Source organism: Chelonia mydas, chromosome 27 (genome assembly GCF_015237465.2).
Source record: "Chelonia mydas isolate rCheMyd1 chromosome 27, rCheMyd1.pri.v2, whole genome shotgun sequence".
Classification (NCBI taxonomy): domain Eukaryota; kingdom Metazoa; phylum Chordata; order Testudines; family Cheloniidae; genus Chelonia; species Chelonia mydas.
Genome location: NC_057860.1, coordinates 9,214,875 through 9,234,969, shown reverse-complemented (window position 1 = coordinate 9,234,969; position 20,095 = coordinate 9,214,875). Strand labels below are relative to the sequence as shown.

The 20,095-nt window shown below is 44.9% G+C and overlaps 1 protein-coding gene and 1 long non-coding RNA gene across 2 annotated transcripts; one reads left to right on the top strand and one right to left on the bottom strand.

Moving 5' to 3' along the window:
* Positions 1–735: 735 nt before the first annotated feature.
* NXPH3 (neurexophilin 3) lies at positions 736–5,696 on the top strand. Its single transcript, XM_037887221.2, has 2 exons — positions 736–986; positions 2,416–5,696. The coding sequence occupies exons 1-2, from the start codon at positions 930–932 to the stop codon at positions 3,142–3,144; spliced, it is 786 nt and encodes a 261-aa protein (XP_037743149.2). The 5' UTR covers positions 736–929; the 3' UTR covers positions 3,145–5,696.
* Positions 5,697–14,540: 8,844 nt separating this feature from the next.
* On the bottom strand, positions 14,541–19,851 carry LOC122463928. The gene is made up of 2 exons (XR_006287702.1): positions 18,694–19,851; positions 14,541–18,633 (listed from the first exon to the last, which is right to left on the bottom strand). It is a non-coding gene; the product is annotated as an uncharacterized LOC122463928 (long non-coding RNA).
* Between the last annotated feature and the right edge of the window lie 244 nt (positions 19,852–20,095).

Here is a 20,095-nt window from a genome sequence, read left to right as displayed (position 1 = left end):
AAACATTTGAATAACTGATACTTTCCCCCCAAGCCTAATCATTCACCCAAAACCAACCTTTTCTCCTGAACAGTGTCCATTTCTGTGAATCCCCGTTTGCAGATGAAACACATTTTGGTTGAAAAAATTCCCCACCGGTTCTAACGGTGATCATTGAATTCATGAAAAAGGTCCCAGCCAGGTCATGACTACCCTTCCCCCAGGGGCGCCCCAAACTTTGTTTCCTGTTATGTGGGCCTAGGACTCAAAAGGTTGGAAGTCAGGGCAGCAGGGCAATGGGAGACCAGTTCCTCCAAGTACAGAGCCTAAAGATAAAATCCTGGCTTGGAGGACAATCCGTTGTCCTGGGTTTGCTTTCCCCAAACTTTCATTCGCTTCCTTACCTTTCACAGTTCATCCTCCTTTGTTCAGCATTGGCCTGTTGATCTCATAGTGCCTGGGGGAGCTCAGGCGGACAAATATCTTTCCTGCTCCTGATTCTCGTGTCCCCCCTGGCTCCCCAGCTGTTTCAGGCACTGATAGGGAAGCCTGGTCTCAAGTCATATTTGGGAGCATTCCCCACACTGAGCGCCCCAAGCCTGCCAGGAACCCTGCCCTCTGGAGCGTCCAGCTGCGGTGCAGGCAGGGAAGGGTTAAGCCTGGAGGTACCGCTGGTACCTGCCGGTGGGAGGGGGCGAACAGTGCCCTGGGGGGGTGTGGGCTGGGGGGGGGGGGGAGGGTGGAGAGATCGTCACATGGAGGGAGCCAGCGGCGGCAGCAGGTGTAAGGGGCGGCCGCTGGCGCCTGCCTCTGCCCAGCAGCGAGATCTGGAGGGGAGTTGCCAGACCGATCATGGGATTGGGGGTGGGGGGGCCGTAGGAGCCAGGAGCCCCGCTTATAAGAGGACCCACACCTCCCCGCCCCCCTTCACTTCCAGGCGCCGGCTGAAAATGCAGCTGTCTGGCTCCTGCCTGCTCTTCCTGGTCCAGGGGAGCATCTCCCTGCTGGTGAGTGATGGGGGGGGGCGGGCAGGGGGAAGCTCCCGGGGGCCGGCTGGGGAAAGGGGATGGGGGGGAGGGGGAGAGAGACTCTTTAAAAGTATAAGGAGGCATTTGCAAGAAGCCTTTAACCCCCCCCCCCTCAAAAAAAAACAAAAACTTGTGTGATGGTGCAGCTGGTATTGGAGTGGGGGGGTGCGTGGAAGGGGGGAGGGAATCTGGCTGATGGGGAGGGGGCTGTGGGGAAAGGAAAGGAGGCAGCTCCCCCAAAGTGTGGGGAGTTCAAGGACTCGTGTGACCAATTCCCCCCCTCCCCGCCCCCCAGTCCGAGGGGGAGGGGGCGAGGGTGGGTTGAAGAGGGCGGAGGGCACCTTTCCCCCGTGGGAGCGTGCCCCGTTGCCCCCCCTGCCTGCCCGCTGGGCGGGGGGGGGGGCGGCACAGGGCGCTGACCCTAGGTGGCTCCCCCCATCCCGGGCATCCTTCTCCGCCAGGTGAGCTCGGAAAGCCCGCAGGGTCCCAGCCAGCCCCCCCGTCTCCCCCGGCGGACACACACCGAGCGGCGTGGCTGAAATCACCACGGCAACCTGACTGCCCCGGGGAGCCACATCTGCATCTCTCACCTGCCTCCCGGCCAGATGTTGCCCTCCCCTCCCACCAGCGAGGGAGCTCCCCGGCCCGGGCAGAGAGCCAGCCTAGGGCTGAGCTGTCACCAGACCTTGCAGAGGGTTGGGGGGGGCAGGGGGGGGAAGAGGCACTGGCCCCCTGGCTTCAGAACTGGACCTTGCCAAGGACTGGCCCTGCCACTGCCTGTCCACAGCTGACCCTGATTCTGTCTTTCCCTCTCACCCACTGCCTGACTGCCACAGCAGCTGGGCCACAGAAGGGCCAGGGGATGGGGCTATAGTCAGCTGAACCATAGGGGTGGTGGGGGAGGGAGGAGGGGGAAATCTCGGTAACTGAGGAAAGGCTATAAGACCAGCATTCTTAAAACAGTGATTGGTGTTAGTCCATTACATCCAGCCAGCACTAACCCAATCCCCTGCCCATCTCTTCTACGCCCCTCTCCACCAGCTTTAAGCAGAGATCCCAGGGAATTGACCTCAGCTGACATTTTTGGAAAGTCGGAGGGATTAGGCTTCCCGCCAAGCAAAAGGGCACACAAAATCCCAGCGTCTCACGGGGAAGAAAGCGAGTTACTCAGGGCAGAAAGGAAGGATGAGTGTAGAGAGAGAATAGGGTAGATGGAGTGACAAGGTTATTCAGAGGAGGATCAGAGAAAAAAGAAGCATGTAAGAGAAAGGGGAGCAGCAAACCAAGAAGGAGAAAGAGGGGAGACTTGTGATGACATGTCTAGAGATAAGTGGAAAGAGGGTAGAGTACAAGAACAGCAGGAGGAAGAAAATACATCTCTGTTATTCTCACCTCTTGTCCTGTTCAGGTGATCTGTGGACAGGAACAAGGGGAGGATGCTGCGCAAGGTGAAAATGAAGTTCAAGACAAATCTCAACTGCAGAAGAAGAGGGAGCACCTCTCCCTGAAGTCCCTACTAACTCAAACCCCACTGCAGAATTTGACTCACCTAGAGTTGGTCTCTAGTTCACAAGAGTTCTGGGAAGTCCTGAACAACCTGTCTGAGCTGGACCAGGGCCCACACTCTCGAGGACGCAGAGAACCCGTGGCAAACACAGGAAAGTTTAAGAAAATTTTTGGCTGGGGTGATTTTTATTCCAACATCAAGACAGTAAAACTGAACCTCTTGATCACTGGGAAGGTCGTTGATCATGGTAACGGTACCGTTAATGTCTTCTTCCGGCACAACTCCACTGGACAGGGGACTATCTCCGTCAGCCTCGTCCCTCCCACCAAGACAGTGGAGTTTGACCTGGAGCAGCAGATCTTCATTGAGGCCAAAGAATCCAAGATCTTCAACTGCCGGGTGGATTATGAGAAAGTGGATCGTGCCAAGAAAACCACACTCTGTACTTACGACCCCTCCAAAACCTGCTACTATGAGCACACCCAGAGTCATGTCTCCTGGGTCTGTTCCAAACCCTTCAAAGTCATTTGCATCTACATCACCTTCTACAGCATAGACTACAGGCTAGTGCAGAAGGTGTGTCCTGACTATAACTACCACAGCGATGTACCTTATTACCCCTCTGGATAATAGACTTCTTCCATCTCAGGATAGCCCAGAGACCCATGTCCTGGGGAAATGGTTTTGTAAGCTGAAGCAGAGTGCAGGGGTCTCTAGAAACCAGAGTTCTGATGCAGGACAGAAAAGGAAGGAGTACTGATTTTCCCTAAAAGCCTAAGCGTTGAAGAAAGGAATTCTAGACTCAGAGTACTGGCGTTTCTGAACCTGACCCAGAGCTGTGGTCTTTAGAGACTGGGCTATGTAGAAGACGCCTGGACATGAAGTACAGAAATCAACATCAGGATTTGGGTTTCTCAACATAAGAATATTTGCCTGGACCTAGGTCACATGGCCAAGAAACGAAGGCCTGGACATTGGGTCAAGGGATCTTCAGACACATGCTTAAAAACCAAACAAACTGTGGCCTGGCTCTAGAGTAAGAGGTCTCGCTGGAGATGAGGATATTAAAGGGGACTCATGCTAGTGTATTAAAGATGGCTGTTTGACATCAGGGGGTAACCATGTACTTAGAACTCTACCAAAGTATGAGCTGGAGTTGACGATCGGGTCTTATGTGTACAATCTGTATTTGGGAGTGCAGGTGCCTCCATAGACTAAGAGCTAAAAGCTCAGAAGTAGAAACGTTTGGAGGATCCTCTGCCACAACTAGGCAGTAACCAAGAAGTGAAATTAGATTGTCTGGGGATGACAAGTTTCCAGATGAAGTGTCATCTCTCCTCCCTGGGGGGTTTTCAGACTTAGGCACTCCTGACCGCTGGAGTTTTTACAGAATCTCAGCCCTATGGATTGACAGATAAAGAAAGCCTGGTCAACTCAGTCAAAATCGCTGACACAGTATATAGGATTCATGAATTTCCCTTCATCAAATCCATGGCCCACATCACTCCTGTTCTCCCCTTGTATCTGCATTCTCAGTCACATCAGCACCCCACATTCTTCCTGCTCTCCGTTATTGGTCTACCTCCAGCAGATCTCTTCCACCCGTCACTGAGCTCCATAGCATCTCAGACCTATACACTATGTAGCTTCTGTATTATTATTTTGGTGAAAAGAGGGGTGCGTGCGTGCGTGTGTGTGAGAAGTCAAGTGCTGCCTGTATCATTTAATTTATTTAAAAAAAAAAAAATCTTGTCCTTGAAATGGAGAATAAAGTTTCCCCAGTGCTAAGAGGGCAGGGTAAGTGTTTTCACTGAGAACCATCTGGTCTTTAAAAGAGAGTCTCTTCCCTGGCTAAAAAACAAAATCTTCACAGTTATGAATGAGAAATGCAAAATGCATGATCCATTCTCCTAGCATGCCCTCTCCCAACCCCACTGCCCATATATACTATTCTGTTCAGGTTCTTCCCCTACACTCATTTTTCTACTATCTGAGCATTGGATACATTTTTATTAGCCTGCAGGACTTGAATGTGTGACCTTTAGCATTTTAAATCAAGCACAGTATGGGGTTGAAACTCTGCAGTGGATGTGTTGCTTCTGAGTTTCTAAACGGGGCTTCATAGCCTCAAATTTCTCTGCCTTTCCCCATACATTAAAACCACACAAACTTCACCTTGACGCACAGAACACGCAGACCCAGCGAGCTCTCCATTCTGTCCTGTCCCACCCCCACACTGTGCCAAGGTCTCACATTACAAAGACTTTATCACATCAGTAAACTCCTATCCAAGTACATTTACTACTGTATTATGCATTGAAACTGAATGACAGTTAAAGTAAGTTTTGTTATCCAGTGTGGTGCTGTTTTGCTTTTGTTTTTAAATGTTTCTTTACCTGGTTGCTAATTCAAAATGGATCTTCTGGTTATTACAGAAAGTCAGCGAGGCTCTATTGTATGTATCTGAACATTTACAGAGTAACACAGAGAAGCCAGCCAGACTACATCACTCAAAAAAAAAAAATTAAAAAAATTTGCTTTAGTTGAATAACCAGAGAATTTTTACTCTTCACAAACCAGAGCACAAAATACCTTGGAAGTTCAGTTGTAAAAAACAACACAAAAAACAAACAGTCATAATATCTGATATTTTGAAATGATTGCTTTCATCTCATGGGGAACAAGCTAAGGTACATCCCCAGAAGGTTTCATGCTTCCTTTGAAAAGAAATAAAGAAAAATCTGTTAACCCCTTCCCTCCCACCGTAAGAGAAAAAAAATACACAAAAGGTGCTCACTTGGAGATATTTCTGAAAATTAAAATTTTCAGAGCATCAAAAACAGACAGCCAGGCTATACGGGATGCAGTATTTTAGAAAGCAATCGGGCAGTTGGTGGTTACTAGGAGACCAGCACCGTGTATTATTCTAGATTAGAATCATCTCCTCCCAACTAACCAAGCAACACAAGATGTTCAAAAGAGAATTTCACTAAACTAAACGGCAAACAAAAGAAGGTAAAACACACAAGCTAGATACGCATTCTATCAACTATGTGGCTCACCCCTCTTTGTTCCAACTAGATCCGAATGAGACCCTTTGTAACAATTTATTCACCTTATGTTCAAGGAAATGTCTGAGAATACACGGAGATTTCCTTGAATTTATTGAGCTCTATTTTGTAATTAATTTGGTTTGCTCTGTGGTTTACTCTTCAAGCTGCGCTATGAAGTGGAGATTGGCCACACAATATTGTTCTTGTTCCCAGACGAGATGAGTCTAGCACTCATGATGGAATCTCTGCTGCAAATGCATACAAAAAGCAAGTGTAAGTTATTTTCCCATGAGTACATACACTTGAAAGACACTATTATTACTGCAAATGCGAACAATAAAAAGTCAGTTCCAGGAACAACTGTGGAAAGCAAAACCAAAAGTCATGCATCCATGACAGGGGGAGTTCATTAAAAAAAATTCATAGCAATATTTATGAAACATTTTTGCAGTTAATCATCCATCTCTGTTTATAAACAGACTCCCACCATGCAGAGTAACTCAATGGGAGTGGAAGCTGATATCTGTGTCTCAGGAGAAAGAACAGCTCTCGATTGCATCTGCTATTGGCTGAGATGTAGAACCACACAGTACATGGCAGTGATTTCCTCCATCTCCAGTATGGAATTCCCAGTTGGCTAATAGAGTCTCTTCCTTCCCCACTAAATCCTTCTAAATTGTTTTAATGAGTCTCAAAGATGCGTCTCAACCTTTGCCTCGGCTTGTTCAGAAACTCAGCCTCCCAGAATGAATTGCCCCATGCCAAAGTCAACCACCCTTGCCCTGCTATTAACATAACTCATTTTTTCAACAGTCAACACGGTCAGGACTCCAGGGGAGAAAGAAGCCAGCTGGCCACTGCTCCAAGGACAAGAAGAATCAGGAAAATCAGAAGCTACTGAGAAACAAATCAAATGTAGTTATTACAGAACAGCGACATGACACTTTTCGCTGAGGAAAAGGGACTACAGAATCACAGGAATTGGAGATGGAGACCACCTATAGCGTTGTCATTTTCTCTATTCCCCCTGCCACTGAGGGCTTCTTCTGTGCACTGTAAATTCTCTGGTTCTATCCTGTCCATTTTCAGTGGCTCAGATGATGGGGCTTCCATCATTTCCCTTACGAGACTATTTTACACTTGAAGAGTTAGTACGTCTTCCCCATCCCTACATTCAGCCTAAACGTTCCTTTGTTTAGTTTCTCTTCTCGTTACTCCTAATTACATCCCAGGGTACCTGCCTAAACCAAACCCTAAATCCATCTCCTTTATTGGGGGGCATTTAGTCCCTTTACATACTTGTAGACGTACCTTTCCCTTGCCATCATCTGATCAACGACACATTTTAAATTTTTTTGGTCTTTCCTCTCAGGTCACCACACTCAGCTCTGCCACTGCTAGTTTTGGATATGTTAAATGGGATATTTACTTGACATTAAGGGACTGATTATGCAACCCTAAGTCATATTTACCGTAGTTCCTTACTCTGAGTGGTCTAATTCATGTTTCTCAACGACTGGTCTGTGGACCAACACCAGTCCCAGAGATGTCCCCAACACAGTTTAGGAAGGCAGCAAGCTGGTCCCTAGTACCAAAAAGGTTGAGAAATGCTGGTCAAATTGATTACAATGGGACTAGTCACAAAGAAAGGCCCATCTCAACGTAAGGATGGCAGACTCTGAAGCTTAACAAAAATATGGAATCCCTTGAAACACCAAGGCTCCTATTATAGCCCATAATGTCCTCAAGACTCTTCAATAAATGTTCTACAAATATTCCAGCCAGATGCCAAGATTTTGAATGAGAAGGAATTATTAGTATTAATTTGTAAGTAATGCTTTTTTGCCACAAGCGTCATAGTTAATGGGATACAACTTCCTTTTATAATCCTAAAGTTGATGTGTTGCCAGTTGTTGTAATTTTATCATGAGTCTTGCGGTATTTGGGGTTTTTTTGGCACAACTCTGGCTACTGGAGTCATTTTATTGTCTAAGAATCTCAACTTTCAATTAAAAAACCAAAGTTTTTAGCCCTGATGGCTGCAGAAAAAAAAAAAAAGCCTGAAATTATATAATTATATAAATCCATGGTACGCCCACATCTTGAATACTGCGTCCCAGATGTGGTCTCCTCATCTCAGAAAAGATATACTGGCATTAGAAAAGGTTCAGAGAAGAGCAACTAAAATGATTAGGGGTTTGGAACGGGTCCCATATGCGGAGAGATTAAAGAGGCTAGGACTTTTCAGCTTGGAAAAGAAGAGACTAAGGGGGGATATGATAGAGGTCTATAAAATCATGAGTGGTGTGGAGAAAGTGAATAAGGAAAAGTTATTTACTTGTTCCCATAATATAAGAACTAGAGGCCACCAAATGAAATTAATGGGAAGCAGGTTTAAAACAAATAAAAGGAAGTTCTTTTTCACACCACGCACAGTCAACCTGTGGAACTTATTGTCTGAGGAGGTTGTGAAGGCTAGGACTATAACAGGGTTTAAAAGAGAATTAGATAAATTCATGGAGGTTAAGTCCATTAATGGCTATTAGCCAGGATGGGTAAGGAATGGTGTCCCTAGCATCTGTTTGTCAGAGGGTGGAGATGGATGGCAGGAGAGAGATCACTTGATCATTACCTGTTAGGTTCACTCCCTCTGGGGCACCTGGCATTGGCCACTGTTGGCCGACAGGATACTGGGCTGGATGGACCTTTGGTCTGACCCAGTAGGCCGTTCTTATGTTCAAAGTAGCACAACTTCAAACTACACAGCTCGCTGAACCTCAGCAAGGAGTAGTTATGCTAATTTCATTTTAAATATTGAAAGATTTCTAAGCAGTTAAAAAGTTCACTGAATTTATTACTTAAGATTTCTTTGGGGGAAATGTCCAAGTCTCAGTAGTCGCTGCCCCTTCCATTTTGACCAGGCTGGGGCTGGAGAGCCGTTGTTACAATGTAAGCTCTTTGGAACAGGAGCTTTTTGTTTTGCGTTTGTACAGCATGTAATATGTTGCAGTCCTGGTTCAGAATGCGGTTCCTAAGTGCTACCACAACACAAATCAATGTGTGTGACTGTTTTATATTCTTGAAATATCCAATGGTTAAGACAGACTTTGAAGATCTATAGTCCATGAGAACTGTAGGAAATATATAACCCAGTATTTTCATTGAGATTGTTAGCTTGTATTTATGAATTGTGCGGTTTTTTTGTTTGTTTTGTTTTTAAAGCTGTAGGTGTCTCCATGAATTTATATTCTTTGCTTCAGTTGTTTCTCTGGTAACTTATTCTACCCATTTATTACTCTGCATAAAGCAGCTGTGGCCAAGTTTGTTTATTATTAATATTACCATAGTGCTTTAAGACCCCAACCAGAACAAGGCCCTGTTGTGTGAGGCACTGTACATATGCACAATGAGAAAGTCCCTGCCTTGAAGAGCTTACAGACAAAAGAGACAAAGGGTAGGAGGGGAAACAGAAGTGACTTGCCCAAAGTCACACAGCAGGTCAGTGGCAGGACTGAGAATAGAACCCATGTTGCCTGATTCCCAGCCACTAAACCACACTCAATTTATCTAATTGTAAGGCTAAATACTCTACTTTTGGTGAAGTGACAAAATGGTGAAAGTTTCTTTCAGGTAATTCTGGAGTCTTCCCTGTTACTTGATGTCATCCCTACCCTCTTCCTCTGCATTGTCTCTAATAAGGCAATATACTTCCTTTTCATATACATCTGCTGCAATACCTAGGCATAACCAGGACAGCATTTTATTAAGTCAGTGCCGTCTAGTAGTTCAAAAAGCACAGTTCCTGGGCCCTATTCCTGACTATGCTACTGGCTTGCTAGGTGACCTTGATCCAAGTCATTCTGTTTGTGTGTTTCTAGTTGGCCCCCATCTATATGGGGATAATACTTGGCTGCTTTCCAGGGATGTGGTGAGCTTTAGCGTTTGTAAAGCACTTTACAGATCCTCAGAGGAAAGGGGGGAAATGCAAGGACAAATTATTTCTATTAATAAGATTCCAAACACGGTGGCTTGCTATTCCACACGTCAGACCCGAAACGTGCTTGTGTGTTGGAAGTATGGCGTTTGATCTAAAGAAATGACTATGGCTTCGTTCGCCAATTATACTGGGGTACAGTCCCCAAGTAGGACTGCTTCCACTACACCGCTTAGCACCAGCTGCTGTCTCACACACACAAGCTTCCCCTCATGCTTTAAACAAACTCCAGCAGCAGCAGGTTTCTGATCGTTTTCTCTCCAATTAACAGCCGAGCACACTGCTCACTGAGAAAGAAAATAGGAGGTCGCATTACGAAAACAAATCATCCCATCACTGGAATTTCTTCCCGTGCAAAAAACATACCCACTGTTGGGTAGGATCAGGGTGAAAGAACAATCCCCCGCCATGCCACCCCAAACCACCACACTCTGACCTGGAAGCTGGGGTGTTGCCAATTTCTGCGGCAGAAGGGACAGAAGTTGACAGTTAAGAAAACAGCCTGTTTGCTGTTTAATGCACTGGTGGCATGATGGCACTCATCCAAGTGCTAGAGGGATGGGGCATTCTAATCCCATGGGGGAGCTCAGCTTGTACTTCTTGTTCTGCAAAATGAGGATTGGAACCCTCCTGGTGGGAGGAAAGAATTCACTTTTTGTGATGGATTCCCAGACCTCACAGAGCACCCATCTGGTACCAGAGTCTCCTCTTCCTGGTGACTTGTGCCCAAGGAGGTTGAGGGAGGAGAGGCTCAGAAACGTGCCCCCTGGCTCTTCCTTTAGATCCCCAGCTGCACTGTGACTTAAACAACGCTAGAAATAACGGCTTGAGCAGGTGGTGTTAGCAGGATTGTAGCATGGGGTTCTCTTGTTTTCTTACATTGTAAACTAACAGTTGAAGAGTGCGTGTGTGTAAAAATCACCTCTACTGTGATTTTCCATACAGACATATCCCTATTTAAGCACTTTCAGAGGTAGCAGCCAGCCCTTAAATTGTAACACGCTGTCTTTAACAAAACTGTATGAAAGCTTTGGAACTGACATGGGTTGGGCAGATCAAGTGAGAAAAAACTGTCACACAAGAGCTAAAACCTGCCCATGGGACTGGACAAGAGCCAACTCCAACAGATCTTCAATGCTCCTGGACAATTAGAACGGGTCCACAGTGGAGCTGCACTCGGCATCCTGTTTAACTGGCATCTGCATCACGCAGATTTTAGGGCTCCTCTCCGTACTCCAGTACAAATAGGCACGACAAGGGGTGAAGAGTGTGTTGCCTTCAGTATTCCAGTTACTGCTTAAAGCACGTTAGGTGTGTGACGGGATCCCACCGCGGTCCAGCCTGGGACTGTGGGACCGCTGTGCCCCCTTAACTCTCCAGCCTGGGGTGTCTCTCCCAATGCCTTGCTAGTGACAAGCAGCAAACCCCTCCAGGTGCTGCGATCACTCAGCACAACTGCATTTGGAGCCCCACACTCAGCTAGATTGCATGAATGCTCCCACAGCCACTCATGAATCTCACAGAGAAAGGCACCAGCCAAATCCCCCCAGCTCCCAGCCGTGTACCTCAGGAATATACTGTCTAATTTATTAATTGGTTCACCACTTCAACAATGGAAAGTGGACATACACCAGCCTGTGTCACACCTGAGCAGATTTGCCCCCACACTTCATACCAACTCACTGGTAAAGATAAACAGTTAAACAAATTTATTGACTATAAAAGATAGATTTTAAGTGATAGGCAAAAAGTTGTAGTTACCAAAATAAAATAAAATATAAGAACGCAGTCTAAACTCTCAACCCTATTAGACTGGGCAGTAACTAGATGAAGCAGTTTTTCTCACTCCACTGGATATTGCAGTCCTTAATACACAGATTTGCTCCTTAAACCTGGGCCAATCTCCTCTGTTGGGAGTCTTGTCTTCTTCTCAGTGTCCTGGTTGCGTGCAGCATAGGTAGGGGCAGGAGAAGGGCCCAGTATGTGTCCACGGTCTGTTTTATACCCTCAGTCCATGTGCTTGGAAAACACAAGTCCAGGCATGTCTGGGGGCATTGCTGAGTCTCTCCACCCAAGGTCCAGCAATTCCCCTGGTGTGGCCTCTTGCAGGTGAGTCATTGCATTGTAGCTCCCTTGCTGGACAATGGTTGTTGATGGGTTGTTTGACACCCCGCCAAGGGGCTGGTGACTTTCCTTGCTGTTGCCTCTGGGGAGCTAATGTCCGGCTGATTCCACAACTTACAGCATGTTTTAGTGACCACCATACTACACAATTCTCACAACTTCATATGCATTAATGATACATGTATATGGATAGAGAAATGACTTCCAGCAGGTATAACCTTTCCCCTGATACATATAAAGCATGCCTTGTAAGGTAAGATCACAATTATATTCAAATAAGGAATATGGGGGTTCCAAGATGCTCCCCCACAAGGTATAAAATGTAACAAGGTGTTTACACACACCCTGACTCCTCCCCTACCAGCACTCAGTTAATAAAAGACACTTCTTCCAAGCCATCTCGTCTTTGGAAGTGCTTCCTCCCTTCACAAAATTAGATGACCTCCCTCTTTTTTCTAATCCTTCCTTAAGGGAGGAGAGGGAAGACCACCACTCCTCCTGCCAAGCCTTTTGATATCTGCTCAGTTTCTAGTTGAACTAGCACTGAGTGTGCAGTTGAACTGCACTGTCAGAGTCTGCATTAGATCGCAAAGCCCGCTGGGACAAGGACCACATCTTCTAATGTTTGTACAAAGCGTCACGAATGCTGTCAGTGCTCAACAGATAGTTACAACAGCTTCAGAAGAGTTGTCTCAGCAGGTGAAGTATCAGAAGCAAATACAAAGAGTGTGAAGCTATGGTGGGGAGTGGGGGAGGAAGATAGGGAAGGAGAATTCAAAAGAAAAGGCTGTCTAAGAGGAGTCAAGAAGGCAGGGATGAAAAACCTGTCCTGTTCTTTGAAACCCCACAAGGCACTAACCTCTCCACAGAGGATTCCAAACCCAAAACTGTTTCACAGCATGCACCTGCTTGCACTAAAAAACCCCCCCAACATGCTAAATAATTCAGTTTTCCTTGTATGCTCTTGAGCTGTGGAATTCTCCCAGTTCCTGATGCATTTGGATGCTTGTGCAGTGTTTTGATGAGAGACTGGATAAACGATTAACATTTTTCACTGGGGTGAAGGGGGTGGGAGAGTCAATGCATCTGGTCAATAAAATGATCTATGCCAGCAGACTGGTTTGTCTTCCCTGCTGTTCTCTGACAAGCTATGTGATGTCCACATCAGTGTGGTGACTTACACATGTAGGGAGTAGAGATGTATCATGCATATGATAAAGCAGATAGGGTAGGGAGGACTCGTGTTTTCCACTTGCCAGGCTTATCTGATCTGGGGCAGATGTGTTTCTGCTTTCAACTGCATCAAGAAATGCCCACTTTTATCTATTTTCCTCACTGGGAAATATTCCCATACATTAAAAAAAATTCTCTTCTTTAGGCTGCATCTACTCTATGGGGACACCAACATAGCTACACCAACATAATCCTGTAGTCTAGACTCATCCTACAGCAGCAGAAGGGTTTTTCCATCATCCTACGAACACCATGTACCCAAGCAATGGTAACTATATTGACAGACGTATTCTTCTGTCAGCCTGCTTGTGCCTACACACTGGGGATTAAGTCTGCACAGCTACAGCATGAACGGTTGCGGATTTTTCACATTCCTGAGTGCCCTAAGTATTTCAACCTTAAATTTAAGTGTGGACCAAGACAGTCTACTCAAAGTATCTTGCCTCCAAGGTCATGTGCCTGGAACTTCTACACATTCCTTTATTATGTTGTTTTAGCCCAGTGGTTCTCCATTTTCCCTGCCCTTTTGCCAATTGTTCTGAAAGAGAAAGATCCCCTTCTTGGATCCCACCCTTACCCTCTTCTTGCTTCCTGAAAACACTTCTCTGCAGGCCACCCGGAAATCCCTCGGTGGATACTCTTAAATTTGTTCTTCCTGAAGACTAGACACTGATTCAATGAATCATAGAATATCAGGGTTGGAAGGGAACTCAGGAGGTCATATAGTCCAACCCCCTGCTCAAAGCAGGACCAATCCCCAACTAAATCATCCCAGCCAGGGCTTTGTCAAGCCTGACCACTTAATGGTCAGACCAAATGGTGCCAAAGGGATGCAAATTACCACCTACCCCAGTGTAGTGACCACCCTCTCTACCAAGGCTGATTCCCCTCCAAAACTGACAACAGGATGGAGATTTTTGCTTCAGAACAGGGACAAACTGGAGAGCAAAGGGGAAAAGCACTAACACCGTAGCACACTGAGAACTGCACTGGGTTAAATCCCTAGGAAATACGTAGGCTGTGTCTATGCTAGAAGCTCTTGGCCAGTGTAGGAATACCGGTACACTACACCAGCAAAACGCTCCTATTGTAGACACAGCTATACTGACAACGCTGTGGTTGGTACCAATAGAGTAAAACCATCCTCCCTTTCCCCCCATATGAGCGAAACAAGTTATACCAGTAAAAGCAGTTTTGCCGTTACAACTATCTACACTATGGGCTTCTCCTTGCACAGTTATGTCGGTCAGGGATCATGCCTCTTTATGCCTCTGGCCAACACAGCTATAAACAGGAGAACTCCAGACAGTAGATATGCTCATACTTAGCTACCAAATCTGAATCTCTCAAGTCAGAAACGGAGCTTCACACAAACCACAAAACAACCTGGGGGCTTCCCTACAGTCAGGAACAGTATCTTTTAAGTGGGCCTGTCTATATCATCTCGTTTACATAGATCCTCTCATCAAAAAAGGATCAAATCTCTGCACAAACTGCACACATTAAGGAATAAACTTTCATACACTACTAAAATGCAGCCACTTCTGAAGTGTAACAAAGCAGCTGTTTTAACAGATTACGGAAACATTACACAACATTTTAGGATCTGAAACAAAGAACACTGCATCCAACTGAAACTATAGGAAGGAAATTAGATGATTAATCACATTCTACCTATATTGGAATTTAGCCAGGACAGCTAGGTTAATACCATCTCTTGGGGAGAGTTTTGCTCAGATACCACAGTGATAGGCACTGCATAAATCGAGTTAGAGATCTTTATCAGCAGGCAGACCGACTCTCAGTTTTCTCTCTCATCTGAAAGACAGTGAACACAAGGTGTCCAGAGGAGTCTCTTCAATAAATTCTATAAAGCGATGTTGGACTGAGGGCTAAATATGAGTGAAGACAGCACAAGGTAAAATAGCCTGGGAGCCTATCACACCTGATACCAGCCCAAGAGTTTGCCAGTGGTTTATGAGTTTTTCAGAAAGGCTACCTGAAGAGAGAGGAAAGCAAAAAACAGTGGTTGATATTTTCCACCTCAAATCTGACTCTGGCCCACTGAGACAATGGTCTAATGCGGAAATACACCCATTGCTGTCTGACAGATTTACTGGCCGTGCCATCTCCATTAGTCTCTACTACAGGAGCCTCTCTCTGAGCACGCCTGCACTCAGCTGGAATAAATGTCGGTTTACAGGACCCGAGCAGGCCTAGCTGCTCTCCTAGTTGTTACCACAAGAAAGTGTTGCTTACCTTGCGTGTTCCTTTTTTTGATCTCTGTAGTCCTCTGGACGTCTGGCAGCCTCTATTTGGAGGAAAGCTATTTGCTTATACAATTGGTAGCCAGCCTTCTGCTTCCAGCCTCCGTTACAAGTTTTGAGCTGGGAGTGATGTCTCTGCTACACTCAGAATTACCGCTGGGACCACTGGGCTGTCCCCCTATGCTTCAATTTAAAATTTTTATTTCATACCAGAAATAAGGCATAGAAAGAGAAGGAGGGAGGATGCACATCACTGGTTGAAAGCCTCTGGCTCTCAGATTTGGCTAGCACAGAACTCTGCGTCACTCAATCCTACAGAAATAGCATACTGGCCAAATGAACATTGCCAACTTTTGTTTTGCAATATTATCTACGCAACCATCCATTTTCAGGAACAGGTGCACTTTGGGCAGTAGCAGTACAAGCTTCCCCCACCTTATCTATTGCAAGGAGTGGGTAACGGTCACCATGATCCATTCAAAACTTGGCCTCTCTGCTGAGATTTCAAGGGGACCATTAAGCACCAGCAGTTTTCCGTGACCTATCAAGGACAGAGACCCCCAAATTATTTCAGGTAAGCCACTAAGGCGCTGAAACTGAGTATCAAATACCAGTAAAATACAAATATATAATAGGTTTCAGAATAGCAGCCATGTTAGTCTGTATTTGCAAAAAGAAAAGGAGTACTTGTGGCACCTTAGAGACTAACCAATTTATTCGAGCATAAGCTTTCGTGAGCTACAACTCACTTCATCGGATGCATTCAGTGGAAAACTGAATTCCACTGAACGCATCCGATGAAGTGAGCTGTAGCTCACGAAAGCTTATGCTCGAATAAATTTGTTAGTCTCTAACGTGCCACAAGTACGTCTTTTCTTTTTGCAAATATATAATTGTACTCCTTCCCGTTCTACTTACCAATTCCCTAGGCTCTCCTGCTGCTTTCTGATTTAGCATCTATTTCTCTTCCTCTCAATTTCGCACACACACACACACACCATATGTACATTACCCCTAGATCACATGGCACGAATACCTGATACTTGTTCACGCACAGGATAAGTTTTCTTAGAGCTAAAATTTGGGAGACAGCTTCCTTTTCTGTTTGCAATGAGCTGAGAGTGCTACCCTGAGTAGCAGTTGCCATAGCCAACACTAATGTGCCAGCCCAAACAGCTGTGGTTTTTTTAACTCACACAACACTTTCATCTCCTTGATGTTACCCACTGCCAAGTCCTGCTCTGCTGACACTCCAGAATACATAATTCTGCATCATCAGAACTTCCATTCTAGCCCCCGTGGAGAGCAGAGCTGGGTCTCAGGTAAGCGGCATTTATTATAGAGGACGGTTTTGCAAAATTAATTCTAACCACAAAGGGTATATGGCATCTTTCAAAAACCACATCAATATAATAAAAATGCCACTTACCTTAGCTACAAATAGCCTGGCTCCATGCCATAGCATGGCCCCAGGGATAATTATGACATCACCAAATGATGCATTCTAGGGCATTCTAACAGCCCTGGAGTTGGATGGAATGATTTCTGGGGGGGCTGAAATGAATAAAAAGGTTGGTTTAGAAACTCACTGCATGCTAAATGCCCCCTTTTATCTTTACTGTTTGAGGCTTCAGCACCCAGGAATACATTTAGCTCATTAAAGAAAATTTTGCAGTTCAGCTTTGTTTACAGGCCTCAGATAAGAGACTGCTGCTGCCTAATTTCAGATTTTACCATCTGCCGTATCACATTAGAGATCAGATCTGCAAGTCTGTTTGTTTTTACTTTTGTTTTAAATTGAGCAGGATAAGTGGTGGCATTACCTAAGCCAGAACAATGCAGGAGACGGGGGACAGCCACGAAGAAATATAAACTTCAGGACCACTAGGAATGGAAAGGATTATGATCAGCAACACTTACAGCACTTCTCATCCGCAGACCTCTAAAGGCTTTAGAAAGGTATCATTAGCCCCATTTTTCTTATGGAGGTATGAAACAAAATAGTTTGCCCAAGATCCCTGGCCTCTCTGCCGGACAAGTCGCCAACTCCAGAAGTTGTGCTATATCATAGTGTCATTACTACCAATGTGCTAGCTAATACAGAGGAGCACACTTCATTTCTGGGGTCATCTGGACTCTTTAACTATTGTCTATACGCTACAGTTTTATACCATTTCCAAATACTAACGCTGAAGCTCTCACTTTAAAGTGTCATGCTTCGTCTAGACTCATCTTGCAAATCAGATGAGAACTTCTGTCAAGTTCCATAGTCCTAATATATTTTATAGATGTTAGAGGCAGAAAATACCTATTCAATTTGGCTGATAATTTTCAAACCCTGGTCCATGAAGTACTGCCAGGTGCCTGCAATGTTACATCTATTGCAGTGGTGAAGTATCCATTAACTTCAATGAGTGATTCATCCTGCTAGTTGTAACCCAGTGCAGGACTCTTTCAGAGAAGTTAATTAACTCAAGATCCTGTGTAGCTGGTTTGTGTCTGTCATGTGTTTCCTTGGCATAAGTTGAACAATGAGGAAATTTGCCAATGACACCAAGACTAGAAGGGTGGGGGGAAAAAAGGGTGGGGGAGCAGGACCAAAGTAACATGGCCTGGATAGATTAGTTCAGGAGGGGCCACAGGCAATGAAAGGAGATTCAGCCCTAATAAATGCAGTCCTGTTCTGGAAGGACAAAATAATACAAGTAAAAAATGGAGCGGGGAGGTAACAAAATACCCTAAATCAAGGAGCCATAACCATCTTAATAGAGTTCATGTTCACATTGTCTCCCCACGACTGTCCTATTGGTATTTTTCCAGATAACCAAATACTGTTGCCATCACAGGAAAGATGTAAGATAAAGGCAGGAGGCTGATGCATAAAAGGATGAGCTCCACAGTATGAAAAAAAATCACCGGAGGACCACTGTTTTAGGTAGGTCACTATGTCCATCCCCAAGCCAGCTTCATCCATTCCCCACTGCATACTGAAGTGCTTTGTCTAGTCTAGTTTTGAATTAATTAAAAGCGATGGGATACCCACCGCTTCTGAGACTAGTCTAGAACCTCAGTAACAGGAAAGGTTTCCTGATAGTCAGACGAGGTTTTAATTTGTTCAGTTTCATCCCATTAGTCCTAGTTATACACCCCTGCCTGTCTGAACACTGGATTCATCTCCTCCTTGCTCTTTGTACAAACAGTAAACAGTTACATTCCCAACATTCCCTTGACAAATGGCAATAATTTTAGCTAATCTTTGAGTTTTCTTCTTGGAATTCCGTCCAAATCAATGTGTTTCTAGTAGCTGAGGTAAATATAGTATTCTTAGCTTTTGTCTCATCAATGCTGGTGCAGAGGGAACACCATGGGCATAGCCCATGAAGCAATACCTCTGCTCATGCAACCCAAAGTTGTCTTTATCTTGGTTTCCTTACTGCATTGTAAGCTGCTATCTAAGTATTCCTTTTCTTTTTGCGAATACAGGCTAACATGGCTGTTACTCTGAAACCTATCCAATATACCGTTCACCATCTCCCCTAGCTTTCTTTTGGCATCTTATTATCTTCTTTCCAAAGAATCTCCGAGTTTCTGATGATTATTGCCCAGGTGCATTCTCTTGTATTACCCCTGACTGAATGACAATTGCCTCTGTCCCCTCCCAATACTTCTATTACAGTTCTTCTTCCAGTGAATTTAGTGACTGAGTCCTGGAGACTAAAATCCTAGGTACCAAATAAGTAGAGCAAAAATCAGTAATGCAAACTTCTTCAAACCACTCTCTGCCAAACAAATCTCAACTCTGACCTGAAGGGACAACTTCTATTGGAAAAAAGTCTAATTCACAGTTCTCATTGGGTTATTTCATGTCTATATTTTTAGCCTCTCTAGACCCCTGTGTATTATTTCTCCAACTCCATGACATTTTCCACTGTCTCCCAATTTCTTTGGCCTAGTTTAATGTACAGTCAAACTTGGCACTAATCTGCTTAAACCACCCATTCCTGTGCACACTAAAGCAGCACCACTGGTGCTTTTAAGGTTAATTTCGTGATAATTAACACAAACAAGAATTGCCAAGTCAGAATTTGCTGCTGCATGTGTCTGGAATCAAAGGCAAAGCTCCAAGTGGCAGGAGGTTGGGGGAGGAGGGGAAGCAGAGAGAGACACCTTGTATAATTAAATACTTTCATATTAAATTAACTGAAAAGTCATTAGAAATAAAGAATTTAAGTAATTCTGAATCACAAGTTTGAAGGAAGTCACGAGAGAGAGAGAGGGGAGATCTGCAGGGCCCAAATTGATTAAACAAAATAATTATTTTAGCAAAGTCTTTGCAGAAAACATGGCACTGAACTTGAGGAAGTCTTCTGAAACAAAGGAAAGTGGAAGGAACCATAACAGATATTTTACAAAGATAGTATGTTATCCTTAACAGCAGTTTTAGAGCCAGAACAAAGCAAGAGACAGTTTCAAAGCACAGCAGTTCTCCCTGCTCAGTTGTTTTTTTCCAGATGAAAGGAAACAGCTTGTCTGCGAACACTTACACAAAAAGGAGAAAAATACCTCAGTAGACTCTAAAAAGAAAAAGGAGTACTTGTGGCACCTTAGAGACTAACAAATTTATTTGAGCATAAGCTTTCGTGAGCTACAGCTCACTTCATCGGATGCAGTGAGCTGAAGCTCACGAAAGCTTATGCTCAAATAAATTTGTTAGTCTCTAACAGTACTCCTTTTCTTTTTGTGAATACAGACTAACACGGCTGCTACTCTGAAACCTGTCAGCAGACTCTGACGCTATAATAAACAGAAAGCCCAAGGGGCAGTCGGTGAGAGATCTCTTTGGCCAGCAACGGATTATTCGGTGCTTGGATGCTCAGAAAAAGCAGACACTGCTTCTGGGCTTAGGCTGA

Bases quoted from the DNA above. Each gene is read 5' to 3' on its own strand.
- NXPH3 (XM_037887221.2), top strand. From the start codon at position 930: ATGCAGCTGTCTGGCTCCTGCCTGCTCTTCCTGGTCCAGGGGAGCATC. The intron at 987-2,415 runs GTGAGTGATGGG...TGTCCTGTTCAG, and splicing joins AGGGGAGCATCTCCCTGCTG to GTGATCTGTGGACAGGAACA.